Genomic DNA, 19,800 nt, shown 5'->3' with positions numbered 1-19,800 from the left:
CATACAGAAGACAGAGAAGCTTTCAAAGAACCACGGCCAGTCAGTGCCCGAGGCTTCCAGGCTGATGGGGTTTAGACCCCTCATTTCCACCAGGGGCCTCAGGGGCAGGTACTCCCCTTCATAGGGGCCCTCTGGCTCCTTCCCTCAGGTTTGCCCGTCTGCTGGACCAGGAACCCTACCACCATCAACCAAATGTTCGTGAGCCTCAGGCTGGAGCCCAGGGCTCCCTGGAGGCTGTGGGGGGCGTCACGGAAGGTGGGGCAAGGTCTGGGGCAGCAGGGCTGACTTCTGGGAGCGGCAGGCCTCTTCTGGGCTCATGAGCCTCAACTTGCGGTTCCTTTCTTTTTAAAAGTAGACTTTATATTTTAGTGCAATTTTTAGTTCACAGCAAAATTAAATAGGAAGTACAGAGAGTTCCTATGTCCCCGCTGCCCGCACACAGCCCCTCCCATGCTCACCACTCCCCGCCAGAGTAGGACGTTTGTTTCGAATGAGGAGCCTGCAGAGACGCATCATCTCACCGAAGCCCGGGGTCTACATTAGGGGTCACATCGTTGTGCCTCCTGCAGAATGTCCTATGGTTGGGATCACAGGGTGTGGAGCCTTTTTGAGATCGGCTTTTTTCACTTGCATTTCAGGTTCCTCCAATGGAAGGAAGGTCTTTTCATACCTCGATGATTCATTTCTTTTTTGTGCTGAGTAATATTCCATTGTCTGGATATATCACCGTTTGTTTATCTACCCACTTACTGAAGGACATCTTGGTTACTTGGATACTTCCAAGTTTTGGAAATTGTGAATAAAGCTGCTGTAAACATTGGTGCGCAGGGTTTTGCGTGGACGTTAAGTTTTCGACTCATTTGGGTAAATACTGAGGAGCACGATTGCTGGATTGAAGGGGTAAGAGTATGTTTCGTTTTGTACTATGGTTCCTTTTTCAACAGCTTTATGGCCGTATAATTTACACACAATAAAATCCCCCTTTTTGAAGTGTACAATTTAATGAGTTTTGTTTATAGTCATGCTCAAATTTTCGAGTGTTTCTGTCACCTCAGAAAGTTTAAGCTTCCTCAGGCACCCCTGCCCAGCCCCAGCCCCTGGCAACGACTGATCTGCTTTCTGTCACCATAGTTTCCACCTTTTCTAGAATTCCATAAAAATGGAATCACACAGTGTGCACTTTTGGGGTCTAGCTTTTTTCACGTAGTCTGTTTCTGAGACCCACCGTGTCGTCATTAGCATTTTCCTTTTCTTTGCTGAGCCCCTTTGCACTGTATGGGTGTCCTTGTTGACAGTTTATCTGTTGACCAGCTCGTGGATACGCGGGTTCCTTCCTTTGGTTCAGTGTGTTCTGAATCATGGTGCTACGAACCCTTGCATATGTCTTTGTGGGTGTGGCTTCTTTCCAAAGGGGGAATGCAGGAACCCACCCCCGGGCCTGGGAGATGAGGAATTTGGAGGAAGCTAGAGGCATAAAGAGGAAGGGGCATCACGTCCAGGCCCTCTTCACAGTCCGGGTAGGTCACAAGCAGCCAGGACTGCCAGAAACCTCTCTCCACCCCACTTTCCCTCCCCAGCCCTGCCTGGCCAGCGCCTCTGTACAAAAGGTCAGGGGCCAGAAGAGGGAAGCAATGTGTTTATTTCCTTGTCTCCATGGTGCTGGGAAAGCTGTACTTGGTTTGGGGTGTGGGGTATGCTGGGACGAGCTCCCTGCTGCCATGGCCCTGCAGGTGTTACTAGTAATTCTCATCAGAATGACGTCTTCTCCAGAGGCTCGTTTCCAGCATGTTCCATCCACCCTCCCTCCGGTCACCCTCCGTGGCCCACCCAGATCTAGGACGCTGGTCACATCCCAGAGCCCCCAGCCACCAGGCCCCTTTGTGGACCTCAGATGGCGCATCTGCCCCATATGCTGTCTCCCACGACCCCCACCCCATGTGAGGTGGCCGAGCAGGCTGTGTTGCCCTGTGTGACGGATGGGCAGACGGTGGCATAGAACGACACAGCCTCTCACTCTGGCCACCCTCATATAGCAAGCCCCATCGGCTTCCCCTTTCTTCCCAAAGGTCTGGCTCTCGCTCTCAGATGAAGAGAAGGAGGATTTGAACCCTAGAGTTGCTCGTAGTGCGACAAACAACTGAGACAGAATGCAGCGGGGTTCTAGTCCTTCACGTAGAATGCGTACTAGGCATCAGGTACTGATCGAAGCACTTCACAAATATCAACTCATTTTCTCCTTATAACTACCCTAATGAAGCAGATCATGATCCCTATTTTATAGGTGAGGACGCTGAGGCACAGGGAGGGTAGGTAACTGGCCCAGGGCCACACAGCGAGCCAGTGGGAGAGCGGAGAGCTGACCCATGCCTTCAGCCACCACACTCTGCTGCCCAGGGGGCGGTTTGCGTGTTTCGTTTGCCAGTCATTAATTTGTAAAACACTTTTACTGAGGTATAATTTGACGGTATAATTTAATTTAAAATTCACCCGTTTTAAATGTGCAGCAAAAGAATTTCAGTAAATGTACAGAACGGTGCAGTCATTACAACAAACCCCTCAAAAGATCCTTTCTGTCCATCTGCAGTCACTGTTTCGACCTCCAGCCCGAGGCAACAACTCATCTACTTTCGGTCTGTGCAGTTGCCGCTTGTCGGAAACGTCATGGGAATAGGATCATACATTCTGTGGTCTTTGCGAGTCTGGCATCTTTTGCACGGCATGATGTCTTTGAGATTGGTCCATGTGGTGTAGGCGTCGGCACTTCGTTCTTTCTTATTGCTGAGTGATATTCCACGGTGTGGCTAGCCCACATTTTGCTTATCCATTCACCAGCTCGTGGCTTGGCGGTGGTTTCCACTTTTTGGCCGTGGTCAATCAAGCTGCTGGGAACATTCGTATACAACTCTTTGCGAGGACGTGTGTTTCCCTGTCTCTTTGGGTATTTTCATAGAAGTGGAATTGCTGTGTCATATGGTAAATTCATGTTGACCTTTGAAGAAACTGCCAGACTTTCACCAAGGTGCTGAAGCATTTTCCATTCCTGTGCCCGTGGATTTTATAGTCGGCAGGGGCCAGGGTTCCCGTCCCAGGGCCACCCATAAAACCAGACGAGCTTGATGAGAATCCCAGACCATCGGGCAGTAAAGTGAGGCCCTCGGGCCCCCGACAGGTCAAGCAGAGCCTCTCTGCTGCTCCTGATGGTCCGAGAAACAGGGAGACAAGAAGTCAGCTGTTCTGTCTAATTTAAAAGAATCCCCTTCTGGGACCAGCAGCACTTGCTGGGGGGAAATCAGCAAAGTGGTTATTAAGCCAAAAGGAAAAGCAGAACCACATATGTGAAGTTGAGAGATCTCGCCAAGGAAGAAAAGCCACCGGAGAAAGCAGGGGAGGCCCCCTCGGGCGCCTGGGGACTGGGCCAGCGGCTCTCACGCTCTGCAGGCCGCTTCCTGCCGCCAGGCCTGTCAGAGCCTTTTCCAGCTTCCTCAGACGCCCAGTGAGAAGCTGGGGTGACGGCAGGAGGGCAGCCCTGGCAGCCAGCAGCCTGGGAAAGCCATCACTCTGAGCAGGAGGTGCGGTGGCCTCACCGGGAAAGGCCTCCTCCGGCCCGGTGCGCCCCTCTAGGAAGGGAGACACAGCCCCGTGACCTGAGACTGCTCCGACCACGGCTGACTCTCCGTTATGTGCCCCAGGTTGCTCCAAAGAGTCATTTTTAAAATAAGTTTTGAAGTTTCCCTATTCAATAATGAGATGCAACTTATAAAAGATTTTTTTATTATATTATGTTAGTCACCATACAGTACATCCTTAGTTTTTGATGTAAAGTTCCATGATTCATTACTTGCATATAACACCCAGTGCTCCATGCAATACGTGCCCTCCTTACTACCCATCACCAGCCTATCCCATTCCCCCACCCCCCTCCCCTCTGAAGCCCTCAGTTTGTTTCCCAGAGTCCCTAGTCTCTCGTGGTTCATTCCCCCTCTGATTACCCCCCCTTCATTCTTCCCTTCCTTCCCCTACCGATCTCCCTGCTACAATGGAATATTACTCAGCCATCAGAAAGAACGATTACCCCACATTTGCAGCAACATGGACGGGACTGGAGGAGATTATGCTGAGTGACATAAGTCAAGCAGAGAAAGACAATTATATAGTTTCACTCATTTGTGGAACATAAGGAATAGAAGAGATGCAACTTTGGACGAAGAGGTTTCCACATTTCTGGTGGCAGCTGTCAATGAGAGAACGCTGACCCTGGCACAGGGCGGGTGGCCAACAAAGACACTTCCCTCCCTGCTCCCTCCCCGCTACAGACAGGGGACAGCTGCCATGCCCACGGAGCCCACAGGGATGGTGCAGAGGACAGGATGTGACAGGACAGAATGGGACACTGCCTGCCTCGTCTTACTCCTAAAAGCCAATGGCTCAGGACAGGAAGTAATGGAGGCCCATTCATGGCCTGCCATTGCCTGGGGCAGAGGAGGCACGATGGCCTGGGAGGGGGCCAGACCACTCCTGGGCCACGTGGGGAAGGACCTGGAGCTCCACAAGTCCCACACTAACCTCTGGTCACGAGTGATGACAAAGGCTGGGTCCGCTTTCAGTGGCAGGTTGATTCCAGCGTCTCCCGAACCTTATATGGTAAGTCCCAGATGGCACCCAACGGGCCTTCAGAGAAGGTCTTTGCCAGGCCCTGGAGCAGCCACTAGAGATGCAGAAATGATTGCTTCTGCTATCAAGTAAGTCAGCCTGCTGGAAGGTCCCAGGCCCTTAGTGACTATACTGGGTGGAACAGCGTCCCCCCAAAATTCATGTCCACCCGGACCCGTGAATGGGACCTTATTTGGGAAATCCGGTCTTCGCAGATTTAACTAAGGTAAAATGAGGTCATACTGGGTCCTAGTCCAATGACTGGTGTTCTTACAAGAAGAGGGAATTTGGACACAAACCCAGAAAAGACACAGAAGAGATGACCCCATGAAGACAGAGACGGGGGTGACGCAGCTACAAGCCAAGGGACTCCAAGGAGTGTCACCAACCATTCGGAAGCCGGACGAAGCAAGGAAGGGTTCTCCCTAGAGCCTTAGGAGAGAGTGTGGCCCTGCCAACAGCTTGATTTTGGATTTCTGGACTCCAGAACTGGGAGAGAATAAATTCCTGTTGTTTAAAGTCACCCAGTTTGTGGTCCTTCGTGACAGCAGACGGGAGGCTGGGCTCAGGTCACATGCAACACTCTGTGCGCTGGCAGGTGTCAGAGGGGAGGGAAGATGGGCTGAGCGGCCCACGGGAGGGGTGCCTCCTTCAGCTACGTCTGCTGTTTGGGCGGGAGGCCCGAAGAACAGAACTGAAACGGGGGCTCAGCACAGCTCATACCAGATCCAGCTTTACCGGCTCACGCTTCTCCATCCTCGCAATCTCTGTGGTGCCTGGGAAAGGTACCGTAGCCCGCAGGTGCTCAGGAAATGTTCATGGCATCTCTCGCTCCGTTTCCCCTGAGCCCCAGAGTTGTGCCTCCTACCTAGTCCTGGCCTCCCTCTGCTTCGCCCTGGATCGATGGCATGACTGGCCAGTCGGGCTGGAGGGAGCTAACTCAGATTTACTAAAAACCCACTTTAGAGGCCGCTGCTATCTGCTGAGTTGGCAAAGAATCACCGGCACCTCTGAAAGTTGTCAGTAGGGATCCCCGCTCACCGAGGCCACGCGCTCAGCCCATAATCCCCACTCCAGAAGCTGTGGTTTTATCCCGAGTGTGACTTGAGAAATGAAATCTCTCAGCTCTCACCCGTGGCCAGAGCCGTGGAGAACAAGAGACCGAGGTCAGCCAGGAGAGGGATTAGCATCGGCCCTCCTGGTTGTGTTCACCACGTCGTCCCATCCACCATGTTGTACGTCGCTCAGCACCTGGCGATCAGTGCTCAGAGTCCGGGCTGGACGCCGGGCGGGCTGAGCCTGCCACTTCCCAGGAGCGTTCAGCTCGTCCCGGGCAGGGGTCCCCCTGTGATGCGCTAGTGATCAGCCCATGGAAACTCCACCAGCACGAACAGGATGTCACGGTCCTTCCAGCCCCTTCAAGAGAGCCCAGGGAAAGCTCTTCACTCGGTACTGCGGGCTGTGGGGTGAGAGGATGTCGCACAGCCCAGCTGGACTGAAACCTAGATCCTTCCATGCCCAGCGCCTGATGGCTGGTTTCTCCAAGGGTCCTTCAGTCAACGACCTCCACTGTGAGGCCTCAGGGTGCCGACGGGGAATGGTTTAGAGTGATCAGGGTTCGCACTGAATAGTACCCTCCAAAACTTGACACTGAAAGGTCAGCCACTCAAAAAAGGTTCTGGGTGTTGACCATGCCTGCTCTGGGCAGCCATCAACCTACGCAAAGCCCCAGCAGCCCTGGGAGGTGCCTGCTGCCCATTCAGGGCCACCATCTGGGGGACGGCAGCTCCACGGCCCTTCCCTCTTCCCCAGGATATGCTCAGCCGGACGGCTGGGGAGCTGGACAACTGAGTATGATTTCCCACACCAGGCCTCCCTGGAAGATTCCAGGGGCGGAGGCCAACCAAAGCCTAATGCTGGGTGTTTAATCTCTGCACAGAGTGTATCAACACCGTGCCAAGGTGGCAGCTGGGCACTGAGGCCAGAGGGCTCTGAAAAGCGGCTGGATTTTTGCTGTCTTGTCTGCATCCAGTGTGAGGACTCGAGCTGGGGCAGCCCCCAGAGCTAGTGGAGGAGAGGGGGAGTTCCAGACAGCTGCACGGATATGAACACGGGACACCAGAGCTCAGAGGGTGGGCACTCCCCAGGGAGCCCCGCTGCACAGCCTGGCCAGGACAGGAGCTAGGATCGGGACTTTTCAGCAGGACTGGAGTTCCTGGCTTTCCGAGAGCAGTGATGCTGGAAGGGAGGGCGGCCCCTGCCACAGATGGCGCATCCTGTCCACGGAGCTCACGGCGGCTTCAAGACAAAGGCTGCTGTCCCCAATTTCAACTCTTGGTTTTCTTTGTATGGTGAGCTCTCAGCTGTAGGCTCTTGGCTGTGGGGTCCTCCTCAGAAGAGCCCAACTGTTTGTCCTTGGGAGCCAAGACCCCAATTCAAGCTTGGCTACAAGAGCCAAAGCCAAGCGGTAGGAGGAGGCCAGGGTTGGCCCACAGCCCACCCCAGCTCAGGGCCTCGCAGGCTTCTGGGGACCCGTTTCTAATTCTCCAGCGCCTGTCAGTCTGCAGAGCCATCTGCCCAGGATCTCTGGGGTCCAGGCACAAAGTGGCATCTCAGAATCTGAGCTCCAGCAGAGGGGTGGAGGCCAGGGGTGTGGGTATGGATGGATGGGTTTACTTGGAAGGGCTGTCTGATGTCGCAGCTTGAAGAGCCGAAGACCAGTTCAAGCCTAGGCCAGTCCCCACTATGGAGACGGTAAGTCTGGAGAAGGGAAGGATCCGCTTTCCAGGCTGTTTCCAAGGGTCCTGGCTGGTCAGTTACTGACCCGGTGATTCCTGCTGGGCCTGGGCCTCTGGCCCCTCTGCCTCAGTTTACACAGTGGGATCCTCCCTCTGGCCTCAACCCACCCTACCAAGCAGCAGCCTGGGAGCCTGGGTTGAGCCATGGCAGACCCCAGGGTCCTTCCAGGGCAGCTCCCCCTTGTTGAGCCCACTGTTAACAAGGTACTCCCCCCGCCCTCCCCAGTGTTCCCCATCAGCCCAGGCGCAGAAAAAACACCATTAACAAATGCTGGAATGAGTCACTGACATGAACTTTATTGGATCACTGGGTGTCACCGATTCCCCAGTAGGTCACAGACCTGCGGCGGAGAGCCAGCCACAGTTTGAGCGTCATTATCCGGGGACGTGCACATCTTCACTCTGTGTCTAGGCAGCACCAGGCCTCCAGGGAGGAGGCCAGCCCACAGTGGCTGAAACCCACACCAGAATGGCAGGTTCTGCCTGTGACCCCTTCCGGGCACCTGCCAGCTGAGCCCTCTGCTCCTATGTCACAGCTGGTGAGCGGTGGTGGCGGGTGGGGAGCTGGCACAGGAGGGAGAACAGGGGCAGCCCTCCCCTCGGCACTCGCTCCTTCCGAGGCCTTCCGGCGTGGGGCACGAAGGCCTGGCGGTGAAAGGCAAGTGGAGTGGCAGGCGTGAGGAGCCCCGAGGCTGCGCGGCGCCCTGGGAGAGAAGCCCTGGAGCCCGGGGAAGGCAGAGAAGAAGGCGTGCAGCTCTCAGATCCCACAGCTGCCTACGTCCTGTCCCTCTGGCCCAGGCTGTGGGAGGGCAGCCTCCTCAGACTGGACAGCTGACGAGGGTGTCGGGGTGCTTGAGACGCAGGACAGAGGGGGTGCTCCCACAGCCCACAGGTGCGGGCGCAGGGCAGGAGCAGGGTATTAGAGACTCTGATGGTGGCCAAGAACCAGCTTGGTCGGGAGCCTCCCTCAGGGGGGGCTGCTGGCCCCGATCAGAAAAGCATCAGGGGGTCCTACTTCCAAACCCCCTTCCAGGGTTTCTGTCAAGCAAGAGAAGCCAAGGGACAACCGTGATTGCATTTCATTAAAAACTGTGTTTCGTTAAAAACTAGTTCTGAACATGAAGAATATATTTAAAAAGATATCCTTTGCTCTATTAAACATCGTTCACTGAGAATTTCCTGAGCGCTGTGCCATGCCCCGACCTGTGTGCCGGGGCATGGGGGGGTCCGGGGGGGGAAGTCTAAGGCACTGGCCCTGCTCTGGCACAGGGCTCCTTCTCCCTGGAGAGGCGGTCCCCATGCTGAGAGGCCGGTGAGCACGTCCAGATCTGGGGGACAGGGAAGGCCTGGCAGCACCCACCGCTGGACAGAGTGCTTGAAGCAGCAGCCAAGAGCATCCCGCCCAGGCTCACTGTGAGTAGGAGAGACACCCTAGTGCAGGCCCAGGCAGCGGATGGAGGATACCACGACCGCTCTGCTCGGAGCTGCAAGGGTGGACACTGGCCATATGACCAGAGGCCTACAGAGGCCAAGGCCTGGCCAGGCATTCCCTGGGAAAGGAGGAGGAAGGAAGACCAGGGGCTCGTCAGGCCGTCCACACGCGAGAGAGGCAGGGTTGGGCTTCGTGTCTCCCTCAAGCTGGACACATGGGAAAGTACCCTGCTTAGCACCTGATGACCAGAGGCAGCCCAGGGACACTCCACCCAACCAGGCTCTCCCAGGCAGCCACTTGGCATCCGTCTCGGAGCCTGTGGGCCCCCAGGAGCCACACTGCCCAGGGACTCTACCCCTCCTCCCAGGCTGGGCAGACCCTCCCCCCTATGCAGTAGGCACGACTGGACACAAAGTTCCCCTGCCCCGAGTAGGGCATCCCGGAGTCCCTCCAGTCTCAATTTCATCCTGGGGGCTGAGGTCCTGGTTAGCAAGGCAGCCCCCACGCTCTCCCCTTCATATCCATGTGGCTGAGACAATCTGAGCTCCAATTCCTATGGTGACCTCTCTCTCCATGCCCTTCAGGGTTCTATGACCCCACAGGCAAACAACACAAAACAAAAACCAAAGTAGCACAGGGGTCCTATGACCTGTGCATCCACCCCCCTCCCTTGGGAACAGAGGTCCTGGCCCTGCAGGGCACAGTGCCCACGTCACCCCAGATCCCTCCAGCGGAGAGGCTCTGGCAGCCCAGGGCCAGTCCAGGGGTGGGAGGGTCAGAAGAGGCTGGGGGCGGCCTGGCCAGGCGCATCGTGGTCCCGGATATACTGTAAGATGTCCATTTCGTCCATGGCTTCAATCTGCTGCTGCTGCTGCTTCCGCCGCCCTGCCTCGGCCTCCAACAGGCCTGCTCTGGGGGGGACAGCTGGCTTTCTGGGAAGTGCTGGCTTAGCTGCCACTGGCGGTCTGGGCTTAGGCTGGGGCTTGGGTGTGGGCTCAGCCCCCAGGTTCAGAATCTGGTCCAAGTCCTCTTCAACTCTAGGGAACCAGAGGGGAAGCTCTGAATATAACCCCCGGGAGGGAGTAAGGCCCGGAGGCAACGGCACCCCACTCCGGGAGTGCGACAGGCCCCGCCCCAACCTGGCCTTTCTGCCAGCTGCCCCACAGAGAAACTGGGGGGCGGGCTTCGCCCACAGCACAGGGGGAGCAGAACCGGCCCCTCAGCAGCCTTTGGAGGGCTCTGCTTTTCGGTTGGTCCCCTCTAGACAATGGCCCTTAGGGGACTTGTCCTCTAACCTCCAGAAGAAAGTCCAGAAGAAAGTAACAGCTGCCAGCTGCGGAGCCCTGCTCTGTGCCAAGCACCTGGACACGGTATCTCGCTTTATCCCCAAACCCTCTGGGGGTACGGCTGGTCTCCACCCTGCAGATGCGGACGCTCAAGCCCCAGGAGGCCCAGCTACCCGCGAGATGACCGCGCATGAGGGTGTCTGAGTCTGACTTCAGAAGCTGAGCCCTCGTCCGGACCCAGTTCAGCCTGAGAAAGATGACATGAGGGGATCTGACGACCGTGGGGGGCTGCCTGTCCACGGTGCCCACTGTGGGCCACCCATGCTAGACAGAGCCTGCCGAGGGCTGGCGCCACCATGGTTCTGGAGCTGACAGCCCACCACTGGGTGGGACTAAAGCCCGCGGCAGTGGGATGGTCATGCAGGACCCGCGCTGGGTCCTGGACGGCAGTTAGGCAGAGCAGGCCACCACCTGGCTCTGCTATCTTCGCCTGAGGGAGCACCTACTGCCTGCTCCCGGTGGAGGAAATCGATGTGGTCTGGAACCAGGGGACAGCAGGAGACCCAGGCTGCGGGGGGCGGGGCAGGGGGAGTCTGGTAACACTATCTTGGGGGCTTTCACAGAGTCGCATGGAAAATTCCCTTTGAAATGCAAGGGCCACCTTTTGAATTCCTGAAAGAGGATGCCTGGCCCTTTACATGCTTCCTAAACCAACAACTGGCAGAGACATCCGGACAGGTGCTGCCCACACCCGGGCAAGGTGTCTAAGGGGATCTTAGGAGGCCGCATTCGCCATGCTGAGGACAGGGGAGGGAGGGCACAGGTGGGCCCAGATGCACAGCACAGTGCCCAGAGCACAGTTCCACTTCTCTCCCGCTACTCCTTCACCAGCGGCCTCGGGTCCGCTTCATACCCTCCCTCCCTGGTCCTCAGTCTCCCCATCTGCCAGTGGGATCCAGCTCAGACATCAGCAGGGCTAGGAAGCGGCCTGTTTGAGCGTGGAGTGCCCAGCACCACCCTCCCCTGCAGGGCCTGCCTGCCAAGTACCAGCTGCCTGAGGAGCTCTGGGTCACGCTGTCTGCTCCCCGGGTCACCCTCCTGCGGCGGGGCAGGGACCCCAAAGGGAGAACTCAGAGCCTCTGTGGATGGCAGAGATGTCCCTCCAGTCCCGACTGAGAGGGCCCAGCCCGAACCAGGCCTTCGAAGAGAGGTAGCCGTCTTCGGTTTGAGGCAATTTGCAGAAGCGTGACCCAGGACAGGCTGCTCCCGGCAACCTCAGCGCGGCTGCGGCCTAGCTCCCTGCAAGCAGCCGCTCCTCCCTGAGCTCCCCACGGCAGGTGCGGCTCCTCCTGCAGCCTCCGCTGGCGCTGGGGCCCCGGGAAAGCTCACGGGGCCTGAATGATCCTCACGCAGGGGCCTTGAGGAAATAAAGCAGCAGCTAACTGCTCGTGTCAGTGTCCATGATTTACACAGCTGGGGCAGACGCTGCTGGGAACTAGCCAGAAGCTGCTCTGAGGTGGCAGGTACAGCAGTCACACTCGGGGTTCAGGTGGCGGCAGCGGCACCCCTTTCTACGGGCTCTATTTCTGCCCCGGCTCCCTGAGTCACCACTGGAACTGGGTCCCACTCACGCAAGGTCCGGCTCCCTTCTCTCCCAGGCCCTGCCGTGCAAGGTCAACCACGGAGAGGCTGCGGGGAGCTCCAAAGACCCCAGTCTCACTTCCCCTCCCCTGGTCCCCACAGAGGACAGGCTGCCCCCTGGCCTGGCCAGAGAGCAGGAAGGAACTGCACTCCAGGTGGGCTTCAGGCTAGCTGACGGCCATGATGGCATGAACGACGGGTGACAGCCTCAGTGAATCAGTGAGGGTCAGGAAGCTTTTTACCACAAGGAACCCCCATCGCTGCCTGGACGGTCACAGAGCCAGCACAAAGGAGAAAACCTGGCTCCCGCTCTCAGAATGTGAAGTCTTTATCACCAGCTTTCTGGCAGAGCGAAGGCAGGGCCACAGACACCCATTCCCCAGGGATTCCCAGAGGGCTCTGGGGGATGCCAAGAGGCATGACAAAGGAAAGGGTCCCAGAGACCAACGGGAATGTACAATGCGCCACACTGTTTCCCACTTGTGCCCAGAGTCCTGCTGAACACGGGTATTGCCCCAGCCACTCGGCCACAGAACCCTTTGAAGGGGACACCAGAGTTCTGAAGAACGTGGGTCGGGAAGGGCTGGCGTCACGATTCAGAATAAACTGTGCCAGGAAAGTCCCCGTGGAATGGCCTCCCCAGGGCACACTGAGTCCTGGGAGAGGGCAGAGCCTCCCCGGGCAGGGCACACTCAGTGGGGCCCTGCCGCCCTTCCCAGGGCTGACTCTACTAGTCTGCTTTCCCGTACCTCAGTTTCTCCTCTCAAGACAGCACCACCCCAGCTTCTCCCAGCCTGCCGGGGCGGTCAGGGGCAAGAATACGAGATGATAGGGAACAGATGCCAGGGGCCACAGGGAGATGTAAAGACAAGATGCATTTGCTGTGACTTGGGCACTGACAGGGCTGTCTAACAGCCCAAGGCTGCTAATGAGGGTGCACATGACAGCCTCTCGGCACCACGTAACTAGTTCCTGGAAAGAGACAGCTTGGCCTCCTGTAAACCGCCGAGCACAGCCACGTTCTGGGGGGCACGGATGATGCAACGGAGACGCATAGTACCAAGTACGTGGAGAGCGCAGCTGGCACACGCAGAAACCCGGGGAGCGTGGCCGGCCCAGGGCGGGAGGCAGATCTCCCAGCCTCTCCTCCTGCAAGTGCCTCGAGAGCCCTGGGAGGAGCCGGGAGGACAGGACACAGATCCGGTGGACCGGGTCCCAATCCTGGCTCTGTCCTGTGGCAGCTGCGGCCTTGGACCAGTTATCTTCCCATACTCTGTTCTCTAAATCGGAGAAGATGGCTCGGGGGTGGGGGCGTTGTGAGGATGAACTGAGGCCATGTGCGGAGTCCAGCACACGGACCACGGCAAGCACTCCGAGGCAGGAGCCGGCACTTGTGCACGCGTCTGTCCCCCCATCTCCGTGTAACGGACTCTGCCTCACGCTCCCCTCTACAACTTGCTGCCGGGACCCGCGCTGTCCGGCACTCCTGCGCTTTGCCCCCCTCACCCCGGGAGGGCTGCGTGCTACCAAGGACCCATTTCAGTTGTTCCCAAACCTATTTATGCCAGTTATACTTGCTCCTGCAATTATATAATTTAATTATTCTTCACATAAACTATGAAAAGTGTGAGTATGAAAACAAAGACAAAAACTTGTATTCATGAAGCTCCTTCTGGAGCGTGCTGAGCTGCCCTGGGCTGCGGCCCACCCCCACCCCTGCCCCAATCCCCACCACTGCCTCCTGGTCAGCGCCCACCCACAGGCTCCTGCCTCTGATGGGCCGAGATGGCGTCCACTGGAGGCCGAAGCTGGTGAGACGCTCTCACACGGGGACGGGTCCCTGGCTCTGTCCAGGCTACTCTTAGGGCTGACAGGGGAGCACGTGAGGGACGGACGGTACCTGAACAGCTCTGCGTGGGACACGCGCCCTCCACTCTCCTGGGCGGCAGGCAGCAGCAAGGGGTCTCCCAGAGGGACGGCACCACCGAGGTCAGGATCCTCAAACAACTTCAGGGCTGTGGAGAAGGCAGGAGCAGAGTGGTCAGAGGACGGCCTGGCCCGTCCTCAGCTGCGAGGGGGTACAGGGGGGAGACAACCTCGCCAGCCTGCCGGCCCAGCCAGGAGACCGTGAGTAAGAAACAAGGCAGAGCACAGAGAACCAGAGGAACAGGCCCAGGTGGGGACAGGACGAGGGCAAGGGACAGCACTCAACAGTGACCCGGTAATTGTCGGGACATGTCCTCTGAGCCCCGAGGCTGGGACTGTGTCTTTCTCATCGATGTGCTCTCAGGCTCAGCACAGAGCCTGGCCTTCAGTGGGTGGTCACCAAGAGCTGGCTGGATAAATGGGTGACAGCATTTGTTCCTCCTGAATGAGGACCCGGGTGGGGTGACGAAAGGTCAGACCTAGGAACAAGCATAGGAGTCCCAAGGCCGCTTGGCTTTCCCCTTTCCAACTCTGCAGAGGACGCTCCAGTGGGGCCTCTTCAGGTCACACAAAATCTCTCATTCCAACCCGAATCATACACCGTCACAGCACACCTGGGGGGCTGCATCTCCTCCCCAGACAGTGCCCACACCTGGCCACTGGAATGACAGAGATGGCCCCTCCTCTTCCAAGGGACGATCAGAACAAACATACAGTCTGGAATGTTCCAGGCTCTGGGGACACAAAGTGCAAGACTAGATTTCTCCAGCAGAAAATCTCTGTATGCTGAGTGTGTAACATGTTGAAATGGGACAAGGAGACGTTTCCGTCTGCTCATATGGAGCCGGTCCAAAACCCCTTACAGAGGCTGGCTGGGTCACGGCGCGGACACCCCGAGTGAAGGGAATGCCAGGAGGCTCTACTTACGGTCCTGGAGGGGCGCATCCTCTGCGGGGCGCTGGGGGGCGGGCTTCGTGCCCGGGCCGAAGAGCCCCTCATCAGGGTCCACCTCTTCATCAAAAATGGTGAGTCGGGGTGAGGGTTTGGGCTTCACCGCCACTTCGGGGCGCTTCTTGGGCTTCTTGGAGCTACGGAATCACAGAAACGGCTCAAGGTCAGGACTTTTCACGAGAGTCCGACTGGCTGGTGCAGGTGGCCTGGTCTGAGCCACGCAGGCGAGGTGAGCTTGAGCTTGTGTCAAGAAGGAACTTTCCAGTGCCCTGGGGTGTGAGACCCTGGTAGCAAAAGCGGCTGAGCCCTGTGCCCCAGCAAGCACTGACGTTAGGATGTGCGGGAGGAGCAAGGGAAAGTCAAGGAGCCGGACGACTGCCGGGCCAGGACTCAGGCCTGCCTGCCTGCCTGCTCACAGGGCAGAGAAGCTGCTCTCCTTCTGGGGGCTGTGGGGGCCACCTGCCAGGGGCCGGGCTCAGAGGCATATCAGTGCCACTTGGAAAGGGGGGTGGATGCGGTCTGAGGCTACGGACAGGTGGTACCCAGGGAACAGCAGAAAGCAGCCTTGAGAAGTGACACCTTGGTCATCCCAGCAAACACTTCAGTCCCACTGGGCAAACCCCACCTCCTTCAAGAAACCTCTCTGGCCACTCAGAGCCCCACTGGCTCTGTCACCCCCACCAAGGTCCCTTTACGTCTCATTCTCCCACTGGCCAAGGTTCTACCTTGGACCAGACGCTGCTCTGGGAAAGTGGGAGAGGGCACGAGGGAAGCTTCTGGGCCACGGGACTGCTTCGTTTCCTGCCCTGGGTGGTGGTGACGCAGGGCTCATGCAGGCATTTTTGAAATCGAACCCTGCAGATCTGCATACATAAGTCACACTGCAGATAAATAAACAGACTTGGTTTTACTTTAACATGAATCCAATCCCTGCTGTGGATGCCAAAATTAGCCATTATAAGGTTCCCGCAAATAGGAAAAATATGCTTTTTACTGGAAACAGGATTTCTGGTGTGCCTGTCTGCCTGGCGGGCAGTTCCACTGGACAGAGGTCACCATCTGAGCTCCTGCTGGCAACACTGTGCAGGAAACCACACACAGAAGCCCTGCCCTACTCGATAGCACAGACCAACCAGCGGCAGAGGGACAGAGCAGCAGGCTGCCCTGGGTGCTGGAGGGCAGGGTGCTCAGGGGTGACCATTCCCACGGTCTGGCTGCAGACTTCCTGGAGAATCTCAGGCTTGGCTGAGATGGGAGAAGCCACAGGAGCTGGAAGTGCACCTGCTACAGGGTCACAGCCCCAGGACGGAGCACACCTACGCATTCAGGGCCGAGGCCCCGCTCACGGTCCTGTGCTCTTGTCCCTACAAAGTGTCCCCGTAGCAGGGAAGAGATCCAGGATGGGGTGAGGACAACAGGCTCGGGTCTGCATGTTTCGAGGACGAAATGGAGAGCAGAGATGCAGTGGCAGGGCTGTGCCAGGAAGCCCCATGCACCCCCGTCCCTGCTTCCTCCAACAGGGACATCTGCTGTTTGTTTCACAGATCTGGCAGAGCCAGTTCGCCTTCATGACCCCTGGAAAGTGGATACCAAAGACAGGCCATGCCGCTTGAGGCAGGCCAGCCAGAGACGGCTCTAGCCAAGAGCCACTGAGTCAGAGCCCCAGGGCCGGCCCAGGAAGCTGGGTTGGAATCTCCGAGGAATCTGATGACCAGCCAGGTGTGGAGCCACTGGCCCAGCCTGGGGCCTATGGGCTCAGCCCCACTGCTGCCCTCAATCAGCCACAGGCAGCCCTCATGTGGCCCTGCTCCTGGATCCAGGACCCCGGAGCAGGGGGGCCAGAGGCTTCCCATGGACCAGAAATCAGAGGAAGCACAGAAAGAAGGGAACTGTCTGCAGAACAAAGAAAGTGAGAGAACACACATGCTGAATTCTGTCTGGAGAAGTTTCGCAGAGATCTCAATGATTTCCCTTCTTACACCTTTCTGGTGCTGAGAACACAAATTAGGCCTGACTTTCCTGCTGTGTGAATTTACCTCTCGAACTGGACGAATGATCTTGTTTTTCTCCCTGGAGACATTTCTGGTCTTTCATCGTCTTGAACTGACATAAAACGCATCTATGGCACGTGACGCTGTTCCGTCAGGCACTGTCTGTACTCTACCCCACCCACCCAGGCCATCCTCCGTCCCCAACTCTCCCTGACCGTCTCCAGGGGAGACAAAGAACAGGCAGGAAATATGGCGCACTGACAGCTCAAAGCCCCAGGGTCCTGCTCTGGTTGGCCCCCAAACTTGAGTCTCTGGGCCGCAGCAGTGTGCCTGGTCCAGGCAGACGCTCGATGGGTACTGGATGAAAGAGGGACTGATGGATGGAAGGAAGGAAGGAAAGAAGAGAGGAAGGAAGGAAGGAAGGAGGGGAAAAGGAAGGACAGACAAATGAACACACAGAGGACACAGGTGATAGTGCATCTCTTATCCAGACTTATTTCCACCTGCTCCCCCAGGAAGAGCAGAAAGGGTGTGAAGACAGAGGGTTCCCAGCACCAGTCTGAGACAGAGACGGAACCCGGAAGGCTTCGCTCCTCCGAAGCTGGCGGTCACGTCAGCTGGTCTCCTCACCCGCCCTCAACCACTCTGTAAGCAGCTCGTGCGTTCACGGCCGATGCCCTCTGTGACCCAGCACTCACGAAGCCCCTCCCACATGCACCTCCCGGGCTGAGCAGGGAGACCTGCCACTGTCCCCAGAAGCTCACAGGTGAGACTCAAGAGGCACATAAACCTGTCATGACCACAGAGCAATAGTTCCGGAATACACCGAGCACAGAGAAAGGATACAACCCAGCCCTAGGGCTTCCTGGAGGAGGCAAAGCGAAACAGACACGGACTCGGGCAGAGGAAGTGAGCCCCTCGTCTGTGGGGGTCTGCCAGGGGCATGGCTCGGGCACGATCAGGAACCGGGTCCCCAGGGCAGCTTGGCTCACGGTCCACGGAGAAACAATCAAGGCCTGGCCTGGGGGAGCACGGCAGCACAACGGGGGGACGGGGAGACGGGGTCAGGGGGAACACCACAAGGCAACAGAGCTCCTAGAAAATGTGGACTGTGAAGTGATCAGTGAGCAGAAGGGGCATGTGGCCTCAGGGAGACGTCAGGTATATCCTATGAGGTGAGTCCCCCAGCCCACTTTCTTCCCCTCGTTCACAGACTGCAAGAGCACGGACTCAGGCTGCATACACGGACTAAGGCCCTGCCCCCACCCCACCACCCCTGCTGTGCTCCTGCCCCACCAGCATCCCCCTGGCTGCCTGCAGGATGCACCGCCCGACTCTGTGGTGCCCGTCCGCCAGCCCGCCCTGTGCATCAACACGATAAAGGACGCCTCTCTTCTCCCTTCACCAAAGGGGGGCCAACAGGATTAGACTCTTGTCACCAGGGCTGGGGCAACGGGGCACAGAACAGAGAAGTGAGCGATGGACAGACCTCCTGGTGAGGGACCAAATGGCTCCTGCCTTCCTGGTGAGCATGAAGGAGGTCGCCTGAACCGGGGCAGGCTCCGGCACGGCACAGGTGGCAGGAGGCGGGTGGGGGGCTCCCCGGGTGGGTGCAGGCGTGTGGAAGCAAGTTCCTGCAGCACGCAGGTGTGCACACGGACAGACACCAGCTCTCCTGCTCTGTGTGCCTGCCAGCAGACAGATGTCCAGAGCAGGCCCACTGTGCAGGCGGCTGTGGAGCCAACGTGAGGGAGGCGGCAGAGGCCGAGGCTGACGGCTCCGGCAGCCCAAGAAGCAGCCCCGCTCATGGGGCTCAGGCAGCTGTGGGGACAGTGACTGACACATGACAGCAGCTTCCCCTCCAGCCACCCAGGGGGCCTGTGTCTGTGCTCCTGGATGCACCTGCCCCCCCCCCTCCCCATGGGCACCAGCTGCCCAGGACCTGCGTCACCTGAGTGGCGGGAGTATCTCCTGGACGGAACAGAAGGCAGTGGAACCTTCTGAAGCCAAGACTCACGGACAGCATGACTTACCTTCCAAGCCAGGGTGATGCTTAACCAGATACAGAAATCGACCTCCTTTCCAATCATACAGTGTTCCTGCTTTCCAATAAAGTATTTTTCATTTTTAAATTTTAAATTTAGTCTCTTTTTCACTGAGAGAAAATTCTCAGAGTGAGTGCCCATAAATGAACTTCTGTGAAACTCATTCTGGGACAATGCTGTTTGTAGCAGCACCAGGCCTCGGGGCTTCCACGATGACCCGGTCATCAGCGTGGTGCAGGTCACTGAGAAGAGGCAGTCACCCCATGAGCCACGCTAGCCTCCCTGGACGGGAGCTTCGGGGAAACGCTGGACGGGGGCTGAGCAGAGTCGGGAAAGCGATGTTCTAGGAAGAGACCAGCCCTGTGCAAATGCCAAAGTGGGAAGCACTTGGTGTATGCAAAGTGGCCAAGAGCCGGGCAGCAGGCACACAGGGGAGGAGAGTCGGGGAAGTGAGGGCCTGGGGAAGAATGTGGCCTTTCTGTTCCCGGGGAGCAGCCCTGGAGGGGGATGCCAGGGAATCCATGTATGAGCTCAGGCTAGTCATTTCACTTCTCTGGGTCTGTTCCCTTAGCTGTTACATGGCAGTAAGGAATGTTCTGGAAGCTGTGACAGGGAGCCCACAGGCAGGCTGGCACAGGGCACAGCGGGAGCCTGAGGCCGACTAGGTTCACATCATGTTTCTGCCCCACGACTTCATTCTGGGCCCTAACAAATAAACAAGGCCTGCCTGGTAAACACCTGTCATCTGCTGTAGCCCCAGGGTCACACTCAAAGATCTTTCTCAACAGCCGGGGCCTGACTCCCCAGCCCACTGAGCCCCACCTGAGGGCTCACTGACCAGCCCCTCACGATGTCCCTGCCCTCTCAGCTTGTGCATGCTGACGTTTCTTCTCTCCACTGGGGCCAAACCCTGCCCCTCGCCCAGCACACACCTGCACCACCACCGAGCCAGGCCGGTCTGGCTGCAAGGGCTCTGCCCCCCACTGCTGGAAAGCAAGGACCCAGCTCTGGCCGCACCCAAAGTGCCCCAAGAGACTGAATATACAAATAGGCAATGGGCAGAGCAGATGTTGTCCCACA

At 57.7% G+C, this 19,800-nt stretch overlaps 1 protein-coding gene across 1 annotated transcript in view; it reads right to left on the bottom strand.

The window, feature by feature from the left end:
• Positions 1 to 7,725: 7,725 nt before the first annotated feature.
• The window catches only part of HS1BP3 (HCLS1 binding protein 3), a 29,255-nt gene continuing 17,180 nt past the window's right edge, over positions 7,726 to 19,800 (bottom strand). The window contains exons 5-7 of the mRNA XM_045813456.2: positions 14,661 to 14,821; positions 13,708 to 13,822; positions 7,726 to 9,917 (exon numbers count right to left, since the gene is read on the bottom strand). Of these exons, the coding sequence (XP_045669412.1) occupies positions 9,656 to 9,917; positions 13,708 to 13,822; positions 14,661 to 14,821 (538 nt within the window). The 3' untranslated portion in view covers positions 7,726 to 9,655. The remainder of the gene's footprint in view (positions 9,918 to 13,707; positions 13,823 to 14,660; positions 14,822 to 19,800) is intronic.

The sequence above is a fragment of the Ursus americanus genome, chromosome 7 (assembly GCF_024610735.1).
Source record: "Ursus americanus isolate L20-20 chromosome 7, mUrsAme1.1.p, whole genome shotgun sequence".
NCBI classification, from domain to species: domain Eukaryota; kingdom Metazoa; phylum Chordata; class Mammalia; order Carnivora; family Ursidae; genus Ursus; species Ursus americanus.
Note: the sequence above shows the minus strand (reverse complement) of the source record. Positions and strands in the feature narration are given on the sequence as shown.